The 12,369-nt window shown below is 48.9% G+C and overlaps 1 protein-coding gene across 2 annotated transcripts; it reads right to left on the reverse strand.

Moving 5' to 3' along the window:
* Nucleotides 1-1,010: 1,010 nt before the first annotated feature.
* On the reverse strand, nucleotides 1,011-6,415 carry AMIGO1 (adhesion molecule with Ig like domain 1). Of its 2 annotated transcripts, none has more exons than XM_042953281.1 (2): nucleotides 6,269-6,415; nucleotides 1,011-5,806 (listed from the first exon to the last, which is right to left on the reverse strand). In XM_042953281.1, exon 2 carries the CDS (start codon nucleotides 5,739-5,741, stop codon nucleotides 4,260-4,262), a length of 1,482 nt encoding a protein of 493 aa, XP_042809215.1. In that variant the 5' UTR covers nucleotides 5,742-5,806; nucleotides 6,269-6,415; the 3' UTR covers nucleotides 1,011-4,259. The 2 variants fall into 2 exon arrangements, with proteins under 2 accessions (XP_042809215.1, XP_042809214.1); XM_042953280.1 differs by having other exon boundaries at nucleotides 6,203-6,415.
* Nucleotides 6,416-12,369: the final 5,954 nt, after the last annotated feature.

Genomic DNA, 12,369 nt, shown 5'->3' on the forward strand with positions numbered 1-12,369 from the left:
AAATTCCTTTCTTTCTTCTTTATACCATCTCCTCTCCCCTTTTGGAATCTACCCCGACAATCCCCTTCCAGAAGTACCCAGAGAGTACCCAAAGAATTTGCCTGTTCAGAGTTTAGTAGAATCCAGTAGAATCCAGTCCAGTAGAATCCTGATAGACTGTGTCTGTACCAAGAACCTGGGGGTTGCATTTCTCTGTTGTATGCAATGCCCAGGACACGCTAAACTATCTGTGAATATTAACTTGCCCATTCGATGAATATACTTTTAGCCGAACTTAGTTACCATTTACAGCATGCAAAAATACAGGTAATAATCAAAATACTGAAACTGAGCTGCTTTCCACCAATTCTTCTAATCTAGTCCAAGTGTTTTCCATCGCACGGTTAGTAGGCTTCATCCAGACTTTTAAGAAAACTCTGTGGGGAGGCAGCCCTCCTCCCCAGGGATCTAGGAAGACTTCATTATCTATAGGCTGTAGTCCCAGGTAAAGGAATTTCTAAACTCTCTCCTGCTGGTCAGTGGCATTTCTTTTGAGAATCCTATCAGGTTGGGAAACTATGGTCTGCTGGCCAAAATCAAGCCACTGCTGGGTTTTGTATGGTCTGTGAGCTAATAAGAGTTTTAACATTTTTAAATGGCTGAAAAAACTCAAAAGCCATGTTAAAATTATGTGAAATTCAAATTTCAATGTCTGTAAATAAATTTTTACTAGAACAGAGCCACAGTCATTAGTTTATGTACTGTCTATGGCTGCCTTCCTATCACAATGGCCCAACTAAGTAGTTGTAACACAGAGTGTATGGCCTGCAAAGCCTAACGTATTTACTATCTGGCTCTTTACAGAAGGAGTTTGTTGACCCTGGTCTATTTTCATGCCTGGATGTGGATTCTACCCTTGCCTTTATAATAGCATTTAAATACCTCTCCTTACTTAGGCCACATACTTCTGAGGTAGAGAAAGCCCCACCCACAGGCTGAAAAGATAAATAAAGCAGTCACAGACTATGCCAGAACAGAGACTCAAGCCAGGTTTAATGATCATAGTCTAGTGTCAGAGCCCAGAGGCTCCAAGGTCTGCCAGCCTGGATTGTACATAAGTGGGAGGGATAGGATCCCGGACTGGGAGGCCTGCTTGCTTTGCCAGCAGGACTACGAGGAAGTACAGAGGAAAGAACACACAGAAAATTGGTATCAGTCGGCTTTACTGTCCCCAGCTGAGAGTACTCTCTCCTGGCCCCTTCCTAGGAGCCCCATAAATACAAGCAAAGAAAAAAGATCACAAATAATCACATAGATTGTAGAGCCCTGTCATATTCTGTCTCCAGGGACAGCTGCTTCCTGGGAGACATGTCTCGTTTATGGGTGCAGGGTGGGGGGAAGGGAGGAAGTGATTTCTCAGCCTTTTCTTACAACCAGACCTGGCAGTTTCCTACACAAGGTTCTAGTGAGCTCATATATACTGAATACCTAATCCCCCAAGTAGAAAGCTGCCTTTGGGTTCTATCAACTGAAACCATGGGAAGAGGCTAATCAGTTTAATCTCTTGGTGGGGCAGCTAGGCACATCTACCAGTCTTTCAAACAAGGGGCCTACCTAGTGGACACAGTAGGGATACAGGGCCTCATGAGGGGCCTTTTCCCATTCCCTAAACTGGGTAGGACTTATGAAGAGAATGGCCCTCTTAGTCCTCAGGAACTCAGAATGCTCTAGAAGGCCAATTTCATTTGAGTTTTAAAGATTTTCAGAGCCCTAGGTGGTGCCTAGTGGGAAATTGCAGCATGGAGATGAAATTTTCCCAGGTTCCCTAATAAGTCAGAGGAGGGATGCCTGGTTCCTATAGCTCCATTAACAAAGTCCCCAGAAGTCTCTGGAACATAACCAGACAAGTTTTCCTTCACGCGCCTGTCTTTCCGGGGCAGTTAACACAGGGAGAACAACTTCTAGCTGCTTGCTCCCCTGCCAGTTTCCTTCTGGGTCTGTCATTGACCTAGTTATACATTTATTTCTCACATACATGGACTTTCATCCAAGGAAGGTTTCGGAGGGGTCTGAAGACCCAGCTAGCTCCTCATGGGCCCTTCTCCCCAGGTGCCCTGACCTGTGGTTCTCCTAACCCCAGCCTTTGCAGAGAAGTTATTTGGTGCCAGGGAGATGTGGGTAAAGCTTCAGGGAGTTCAGAAATTAAAAGTACAAGAGTTGGTATTTGGGGAGCCTGGCGCAGTCACTGTCTCTCCTATGGGATACAAAAGCTGTGTGCATGAAGCTGTGAGCATAGGCGGAACCCACTCTGACAGGGGACGTTAGTGGGGACTGAAGAATCACTGTCCTGGTGGAAGTCAAGGTGCTGGTGTGCATGCGTACCTATAAGCGTGCATACCTAGGAGCATGCAAGTACTTGAGGGAAAGGCTGCACCTCTCCCAACAAACGAGGTTACTAATTAAAGGACGGACAGCAGTCTTGACATCCCAGGCACAGACAAGGGGAAGATGTTGCGTTCCGGTCCCCTTTCCCAATCCCAACAGGCAGCAGGAGTCAGGCCCTCCTAGCAAGCAGCCCTCACCCACAGGTCGATGACACCTCTTGGAACCTAAAAAGCAGGTCAGAAAGCTAGAAGATCTGGAGAACTTCCAATGGACAGGGAACTTGGTTGGGAGAAGGGAAGACACTGAAAAAGACCAACATCAGAGGACATTTTCACCTGTGCCCTGCTGGTCCCCTTGCCAAAGCTCAGAGCACCCATCTCCCAGGGCCTGCAGTATAGTCAAGGGGCGCAGTCATCTCCAGACCCAAAGTATTCTGCAGCCTTGGATGGAATGGAATGTTGGGCCTGTTCTTAAGTTCCTCTGGCCTGACCACCACAACTGCACAGACCTCTGGCTGAGAGGGATGGAGGTGGCAGAACTTTCCTTCTGAGAGTTCAGTGCCACTGTCTGTTACAAGGCTGCCTAGAACCTTGTGGAGAGGGGCAGAACTCTAAGCTGCACTCCGCCTTGCCATTCTGGGGCAGAATTCCAACCCCTCGGATAATGAAATCCCGTGCTTTGGCTCTGCAGCAGGGTGAGATCTAAGAGAGGCTGCTTTGTCAACACAGAGAAAATACATAACTGGTTCCCTCCATGCCCAAGCACAGTCTAGCCCAGCTGGGGCCAGACTTTCCAGGATTCCTCCCGTTGCAGAGCAGCGTATTAGGGAAAACTCAATCCCACCTGAACTTGCTAAGAAGCCTGAGAGAAGAGACGGCAAACACGAAATCAGGTACGTCCAGCTGGATGCTACATAATAGAGGCTGATTTACCCTCCTCCGCCTAGTGTGAGGCAGCCCCATATCCCACGTCTGTGGCAGGCACCCATGAAAGCTCTGCCTCCGGCAGCCCCCACCCTGGTCTGACACACAGGTGCTGGGAACCAAATGATAATCAAGGGTTTCACCAACCGGGGAATTAGCAAATCTGGAGCTTATCCCCCATCTACAAGTTTTGTGATGGCACATATGCTGTGATGCAGGCCCCCTCCGTTCATGCTGTATCCCTCTGTGCCACTGGTTCCGGGACAAGGGACAGATACCACCTCTCACATTGTTGCCATATCTGACAGGCAACAGGCCAGGCTCCTGCAAAGATCCGTCCATCCAGGACTCATCGGGAAAGAGAGGCATTAGTGGGAAACCTCACAATAGCTTTGGGGAGCATTACTGATTGAGGCCTCAGCCTTTTCCTGACTCACTTTCCCAAAGGTTTCCAATTTCCCCAGCTGTGAAGTGTGACTTCCTGGCCAAAGAAGATACTACAGCTCTTCCCCAGTGTGGCTCCTATGGAAGATCCCCCCCAACCCCCAGCACACACAACACCGCAGGTGTGGGTGGGCAGAGATAGAAAAAAAAATTTTTTTCCCCCAAATGATTCTCTTTTAAGGAGCTAGGGATGACCTCAAAAAAGTTTCGGGAATCTGCTCTTCCCCCCGCCCCTACCTCATTCCCACCCAACTCAGACATGCTCCTCTTCCTCCACCACACTGAGAATTCCCGGGGCTTCGGGTAAGGGTGTAGCACTTGCCTAAGGATTTGACATATCCATATTTGAAAATCGTGGCAGCCACACCCTGGTTGAGGTCTATGCCAGCTATTGTACCCGTGACCAATTCTCTCACGGTCAGGGGGAACCCACTCCCTTGGGCAGCCAGCCCTCTCTTCCATCCCCTCATATCCTTCAGGGGTGCATTACCTCTCCTGGGGCAGAATCTCCCCACCAACCCATCCTGCTCACACCACAATGGGTGTATCAGAGAAGACCGAGCTGACCGATTCTGGATCCGACATCCTCCGCTGGCCCTTGCCTGTTGCCTCGGGCACTGGCAGGGTGTTGCCTGGCTTCAGCTTGCCATTTTGACCCTGCCCGGGGCCAGCAGGCTCCAGGAAAGCCACCCGCCGGTCAAAACCATCATCCTTGTCCCCACCGGCCATAGGATCGTGATTGGGTGTGGTACTAAGCATGGAAGAGCTGAGGCTGTCTCCTTGATGGCTTGATGGTTTCTCGACACCCCGGCACCAGCATCGGCAAGGGGTTAGGTACAGGTATATGAGGACCAGGACCACACTGAGGATACAGCCCACTAGGGTGGTATAGGCTGTGTTGAGGGTGTCGTGGTGTCCGTGCAAGGTGAAATTATACACTTTCAACTCCACAGACAGTGTCTCGTTGAAAGCCTCCCCCATGGCGTAGCAGGTGTACACACCCCCATCCTCAACCTGCACCTGCTGGAAATGAAGACTGCCGTCCTTGGACACGGTCACTGTGCTGTTGGCCACCTCATCTAGCACCCGTTCATTGCTTGGCGTCACCCACACCTTGGTCATGCCCTGCTGCTTGGTGTCACACTTGATGGTCAAGGTGTCACCCAAGTGGGCTTCCCAGGCACGCTCCTTGTACTCGCTGCAGTTGAGGAAACTCAGGTTGAAGACATTGTGCAGCTTTTTGGAGCTCATACAGTACAGGTCCTCCTGAAAGTCCATCACGGAGCTCAGCTGCCGGTACTGCCAGTGCGAAAAGAGCTGGTAGAGCTCACAGTCACAGTGCAGGGGGTTGTTGTGCAGGTACAGCCCGTTCTTGACCCATGCCGGCAGCTTCTGCAGGTCGGGCAATGGCAAGTTCTTCAGCTTGTTGGAGGAGAGATCCAGGAGTGTTAGTTTGGGTAGCTTGGCTCCTTCCTTAACCAGCTCCAGAGGGAAGCGGGAAATCTGGTTCTGGCTCAAGTAGAGTTTCTGCAGCTGGGTCATGTCGTCGAAGGCGCAGCGGTCCACTGCCATAATATGGTTATTGTAGAGCAGCAGCACCTCCAGCGCTTGTAGTTCACTGAACAGGAACTCGTCCAGTGTACGGAGCTGGTTGGAGGAGAGGTCCAGGTAGCGCAGGTTGGGCACTGGGGAAAAGGCCTCCGAGGAGATGAAGTTCAGGTGGTTGTGGCTCAGCAGCAGGGACTGCAGGTGGATCAGGCGTGTGGGCGTCCACTCCGCCCGCAGGCGACTCAGGTTGTTGTGGCTGAGGTCTAACAGTGCGGTGTAGCTGGGTAAGGAGTGGGGCACGTTGGGCAGCTGCTGCTTGGAGCAACTGAGGATGTTGCTGGCGCACAGGCAGGCAGCAGGGCAGCTAACCACAGGACGGGCGGCCCTGGCCACCTCAAAGAGGAGCAGGAACAAGGACAGCAGCAGGAGCCAGAGGCCTCGCGGGTCACGCTGGGGTTGCATAGTGTCACTGGGAAGGGCGAGGAAGGCCACCAGCAAGATCTGGGAGGGAGTCACCCGGGCATGTTCTGGTGGGATAAGGAAGGAAGGCTCACTTTGACTACAGGCTTCAGAGAGACAGCCTGGGTTTGTGGTCATTAGCGCCTCTGAAGGGAAGGACCCTTCCTCCTCCCTCCCCCCTCCTTCCCCTCCACCCCAACGCTGGGCTAGAAGAGAGAAAGAGATGCTGGGTAGTTCCCAAGTGCTGTGCAGGCAATGGGCTCAAAATACTGGGCAGAAGAGGAGGTGAGCACACGGGCCTACCGGGTTGGGGTCACAGGAGTGTAGGATGCGGGGTATGCCCGGGATTGTTAGGAGCTGTTGGTTTCACAGGGGTTGCAGCGGGTTTGACAGCAGGGTCAGCGGGGCCTCTGGGGAGGAGCCGAGGGAAGGTCAACAGGGCACCGGTTGGGTAGGGCGCCTACCGACAGGGCTGAGGGTTCCCGGGGCCTGTGGGGGCGGGCTCCCCCCGGGACCGCTGGTCACTGCACCTGCTCGGCAAGGACGTGTCTCAGCCCATGGCGGGTCCGGGAGCTCCGTCGCGGCCTCCCCCGGCGCCTCACCGGCCGGCCTGTCGCGGCGCCCGCCTTACGCAGGCGCCCGCGCCCGGCCACATCGCCTCCCGGGGACTCGCCGGGCTCCGCTCCGCCGCGCCGCCGCCTCGACCGCCGTGCCCGCCAGAGCCCACCGACCACGGCCGCCGCCTCCGGCTCCCGCGTGGAGCGGTGCGGGGACCTGGAGACGCCGCGATCCGAGCCGAGGGAGCGGCGTGGGGGCAGCGAGCACCGCGCGCGCGCCCGTCGCCGGAGCCTCGGGGCGCGTGCGCGCGGCGGGGGCGGGGCGCACGTGCGTGTGTTTGTGTCGGAGCCGGACAGGCGGCCGCGCGCCAGGTCGTTCTTTCTCGGAAGGGGGTCCGGGCGGGGACCTGAGGACGGAAACTGTCAGGAAGGGACCCTGGCCCCTAGCCCCTCTCTGACTTCCTCCACCTTCTTCCATTCTCTGCACAGCCCCCAAGCTTCTACCTACCGAAATCTCTCCTAGGGAAACTAGGTCTAGCTGGAATGAATCCGCGGCAACTGACTCCGGGGCAGGAAGCGTCACATGTCTTTTAATCCTACAAATTAAAGAAATCTGGCTGAGCGCCCGCCTGTCAGTGTTGGCGGGAAATTCATTAGTCACGTTCTGAGGTTCCCCATTTCTCTCTCTAGGGCTGTGAAGTCTCAATATTTGGGGGGGGGAAGCTTTGGGGGGAAGAGCCTTGTTTTTGTGTTCGTTTCAGTCTTGCTATTATTCCACGACCCTTGGGGTAACCACTGAAGGATACATTTCCACAGCCTGCAAGCCAGGGAGGTAAAGGAGTGGTGGTCTTTGGTGTATGTCCAGGCCCCGGGATCCCACTTTCCCAGGCTACCCATGAAGCGATCCCTACTGCACCCCTGACGGGCGCGCGCACACACACACACACACACACACACACACACACAGATTTCATACAAGCCAGGAATAGGTTTCCACTTTTGGAACCTCCAAAACCTTTCCCCGCCTGGGGGGAAGTCGTTCATCCCTCAGGCCTGGCCACTTGCCCTCTTCTGAACCAGTACCAGCTCTTTCCCCTCCTCTTACGGAGCAATTCCAACATCGTTTCTCTGTGACCTAATCCTCAAGATAAAGCCGGGAGGGGGAGTGGGGACAGTGAGGAGGGTGGGGGGTCTTCTTTAGGATGGTCCCTGAAACACCAAGAAGCTGTTAACCAGTGTTTGGTGTTGGGGGTTGGGCATGGAGTGAGGGAGATGTCAGAAGAGCTTAAACCTTTTATAACTCAAGACTGTAGCTGTTTCTTGGGATGGTAGACCCTGAGGGAGAAATTACCTTTTTATTCTTTCTAGTTTCTTACAACAGCAGGAACGAGACTGAAATTAATGTCTCAATACATTAGCCTGCTAAGAGTTTTAAAAAGAAAGAATTTATATCTGTCACATATGTTTTAGGTTGAATTTAAGTGAACGTATTATCTCTTCAAGGGGTATTAGCATGTTAACCTTATGCATAGTGTGAAAGATCTTTCCCTGTTCATTTGAGACATCAGTGATAAGGTGGGGAGAGTATTCAGGGAGGAGGAAGTATTGAAATGACATTGCATCAGTACTCTATTACCGCTTAACAAATTACCCCAAAACTCAGTGGCTTACTACAACAATATGCATTTATTGTCTGTCATGGCTTCTGTTCATCAGAGATTCAGATACTGCTTGGCAGGCAATGATGGCATGCAGGTCTCCCATGCTGTTGCAATCATATGTCAGGTGGAGGTACAGTCACTGGAAGGCTTGACTGGGGCTAGAGAGTCAACTCCACAGAGGCTTACTTACATGGCTCACCCTTGCAGCTGACTGATGGCAGGAGGCCTTGGCTCCTCTCCATAAAGGCCTCGCCACAAGACTGCTTGAGTGTCCTCACAGCATGGTAGTTGACTTCCTTTAAAGCTAGAGATCCAAGAGAGAGCAAGGCAGAAGTCACAATGACCTGGATCTCCAAGGTCACACCTGTTATCTCCACCTTGGTCACATGGACCAGGCTTGATTCAGTATGAAAGAAGACCACACAAAGGCATGGATACCAGAAGGAGAGGCTCATTGGGGGCCATCTTGGAAGCTATCACACACATCTTCTTTGAAATCACATCTATTTCTTAATTTTGAAAAATTTCAAACATACACAAAAGTAGGGAAAATAGTATAATGAACTCCCATATACCCATCATCCATATTCAGTAATTATCAAGGGAATTCCCTCATTTTATTTTGTATAAGTATCCCTGAGGAACACATACTCTTCCCACCCCATCCCCCATATCCTATACTAACTTTCCTTAGACCCCATGTTCCAGGTTCTTTCTTTCTCTCCCTTTTCCCCTTTATGCTTAAGGGATGGAGGAGAGACAGATACAAAGAAAGAGGGCCCCTTATGCTGGACACCAGTCTCAAGTGTGGGAGTCCGCAATTTGGAGAGGTCATCACAGATAGGGACCTCAGTCAATCCTTTTTTTTTCCCCCCAGCTCATCCAGAAGTAACCATGCCATTTTCAAATTTTAATGTGCATATGGATAATCTGGGGATCTTGTTAACATACAATTTCTGAATCAAGAGGCCTAGGGTGGAGAACCTGAGAGTCTGTATTTCTAACAAACTAATAAGGTGATGCAGACCCTGCTAGTTCACAGACCACACTTTGAGTAGCAAGGGTCTAGAGCTGTGCTGTCCAAATCGGTAGCCACTAGCTACATGTGGTCATTTAAATTAATTAAAATTAAATAACATGGTAAATTGCCTCTTCAGTTTCGATACCACATGTGGCTAGCTAACCCTATTGAACAAAATCATGGAAAGTTCCACTGGATGGCACTGGCATGGGGAATTGACTGATGCTAACTCTCTCACAGCTGCTTTCTAGACCAGAATAACTATTAATTCACAACAAAAAGGAGACCTTGGTAGGATAAACAGGTTATTTATAGTGGGTATTTATATCCTCTTGCTGGAATGGATCAACCTAGTGTTCCTAAATACAATTTTGAAGGTTGTTTGGTCAGCTCAGCATTTGAGCAAAAGAGGTTGGATATGTCTACCAGCTTATGAGACTAGATAAATTAGTTTTCTCTATTCTAGAAGTATTTTTTTTTTCTTTTCTCAATAGCTAGTATTGGCCATCAGAATCAGAACTGGAGAAGACTGGAGGAAGACACCCTATTAAGAAGCTATGTTTGACTCTGCTTTAAAGACTCCATGGGACTGGCCACCCTTCTTTAGGACAATGTGGTCTAATTTTCTGGACACACTTAGGTGTTCCTTTCTGTGATTCCATTAAAAATTTTTTTTCGTTAACGTTTATTCATTTTTGAGAGACAGAGAGTGAATGGGGGAGGGGTAGAGAGAGAAAGAGAGAGAGAGGGAGACACAGAGTCCAAAACAGGCTCCAGACTCTGAGCTGCCAGCACAGAGTTCAACGTGGGGCTCAAACCCACGGACTGTGAGATCATGACCTGAGCCAAAGTCGGATGCTTGGATGCTTAACTGACTGAGCCACACAGGCGCCCCTCTGTGATTCCATTTCACATCGTGCATATGTCCTTATAGAACTTTTCACCTACTGTTTTGTCTGTTTACATGTCTGCTTCCCCATTAGTTTGTAAGCTCCTTGAGAGCAGGGATTTGCCTTAGGTCTGGCCAGTAGTAGGCACTCAAAATATGTTTGTTGAATTAATTAATTAATAATTGCATTAAATTTGCACATTTATTATATGTTAGTCTCAATGCTTTGTGTAGAAGTAAGGATAAGCATAAGGTTTGGGCTTGGACAAGTCGCAGCTATATACTGGCTGTGTGACTTTGGGTATTTTGCTTTCTTCTACCAAATCTCATTCCATTATCTGTGAAATGGGAATAATAATAGCACTTGAGCCTACTTCATTGGGTTATTTTGGGGATCAAATAAGCTAACGTTTGTGAAAGGTCTTTATCATTTATAAGTGTTATCTTTTTTTTTTTAATGTTTATTATTTTTGAGACACAGAGGGAGACAGAGCATGAATGGGGGAGGGTCAGAGAGAGAGGGAGACACAGAATCTGAAACAGGCTCCAGGCTCTGAGCGGTCAGCACAGAGCCCGACGTGGGGCTTGAACTCATGGACCGCGAGATCATGTCCTGAGCCGAAGTCGGACGCTTAACCGACTGAGCCATCCAGGCGCCCCATAAGTGTTATCTTTTTAAAAACTCCTAGTTTTCTCCATAAGGGTTAGGAGATCCTTTGGTCTTGCTGTCAACATGTGTGTAGATTACCTTGCCCAATTACCTGCCTGTTCCCATGTTCTAGGGTATTGCCTGTTTAGAGCATTCATTCAGATTTACAAGATCTCCTTCTCTATTTATCTTTTATAATTTATAAATATTTACAAATTTTAAATAATTCAAATAAAAAAAGTTTTTAATTTTAAATATTCTTATATAGTTTTTTATTTTTATTAAAAAAATTTTTTTTAGCATTTATTCATTTTTGAGAGCGAGAGACACAGAGCATGAGCAGGGGAGGGGCAGAGAGAGAGGGAGACACAGAATCGGAAGCAGGCTCCAGGCTCCGAACTGTCTGCACAGAGCCCGATGTGGGGCTCGAACTCATGGAGTGAGAGATCATGACCTGAGCCAAAGTCGGACGCTCAACCGACTGAGCCACCTAGGTGTCCCTAAACATTCTTATATTTTGTGGCAAACCCCAGTATGTAACTAATATCAGCACCATTTTTGTAGTTCCTGGAGTATCTCCAAAAAGAGGAGGCTCTAAAATGAAGCTATTTCTGGGAAGGGTGGCAATAAGATTAGTCCTTTGTTAAGTATTGCTTAAAGGGCTAAAATTTAAGCCTTAGCATTGGGTTGAGCTCTAGCAGGTCACCCATGTTACCATTTTTGGTTTGTCCCTGAAGGTCCTTAGCTTGGAGACTTCCTGTTGCCAACCCTCTCTCCCCCCTCCATAAGCTATCACTCATTTCACTGACCCTTTTGACCTTTTAGCTTGCCCTGTAGCAGGCCCACCCATTATTTACTGCCCAGGAGGCAAACATTTCCTCTTTTTGGGGATTCAAGTGACATCTGACTCTCCCTTTTTTTCCTACTCCTTACCCATTTCTACCTCAACCCTGTCCACTTCCTCAGAAGTTCCACTTGATCTAGAGAAACTGCCAAGATATGGATGTTAGCCATGGGCAGAGAAGGAATGACTGGTAGAGGGGTGCCATAGACACCTGTCAGTGTCCAGGGCTTTTCAGGTTTGTCAAATAGATCTGAGGGCACCTTCTTCAATTTACAGCTCGTGCTCTTGGTCAGGGTTCTTCTCCTGTAGGGGAGCAATCACTCCTGATGGCTAAATCATGAACAACTTTCTTGACTTTTGACACTCACATATGGATGTCTCAAAATAGCCCAGCACTGAGTCATCAGGTAAATGTGTCTTTGAAATATTGCTGACAAATAAATTCATGGTACAAAATGTTATTTCAGCCTTTAGGGGTGGGGTTCTATGACCACAATCACCCTGCAGCTGAGCAGACATCCCAGAGATTGGAAGAGTTTGTTCCCAAGCACTATTATAAAGAAGGCTTCTCTGGAGCTCCCGCCATGTGAACCTGGATAACCAGGAAGTCCTGCAAAAGGAGTTTAGCCTTTTTTCATTAAGAAGTTTTGTCATCAGTCTGGAAATATTTTCTCATCCTGTACATGCGGCCCTCTCTTTTGACTTCTAAAGGATTTATATCTGAAATTAAATTCTAACTCATGTGAGACTTATCAGTAATTCTTATCTATGAATTCTTGATTAGTTTGTATTATATCTGGGAAGTTAATATGCTTGTTTAGGAAGTCCGTGCTTTTATGATTTGGGGGAGGATTAGGGTTAAACTGAATGTTAAACTTTCCGTTAAGGATTTTTCTCCCTTATCTAAGCCCATTGGACTAACTCTTTGAGTTAATCTTTCTCCTCTAATGATGCTTTTTGAGTCCTTAGCTATTCATTTATGTCTGAAGTTTCTGCTTTTCAACCACTTA

The sequence above is a fragment of the Panthera leo genome, chromosome C1 (genome assembly GCF_018350215.1).
Source record: "Panthera leo isolate Ple1 chromosome C1, P.leo_Ple1_pat1.1, whole genome shotgun sequence".
NCBI classification, from domain to species: Eukaryota; Metazoa; Chordata; class Mammalia; order Carnivora; family Felidae; genus Panthera; species Panthera leo.

Excerpts from the sequence above, each read along its gene's own strand:
- AMIGO1 (XM_042953281.1), bottom strand. The coding sequence starts at position 5,741 with ATGCAACCCCAGCGTGACCCGCGAGGCCTCTGGCTCCTGCTGCTGTCC.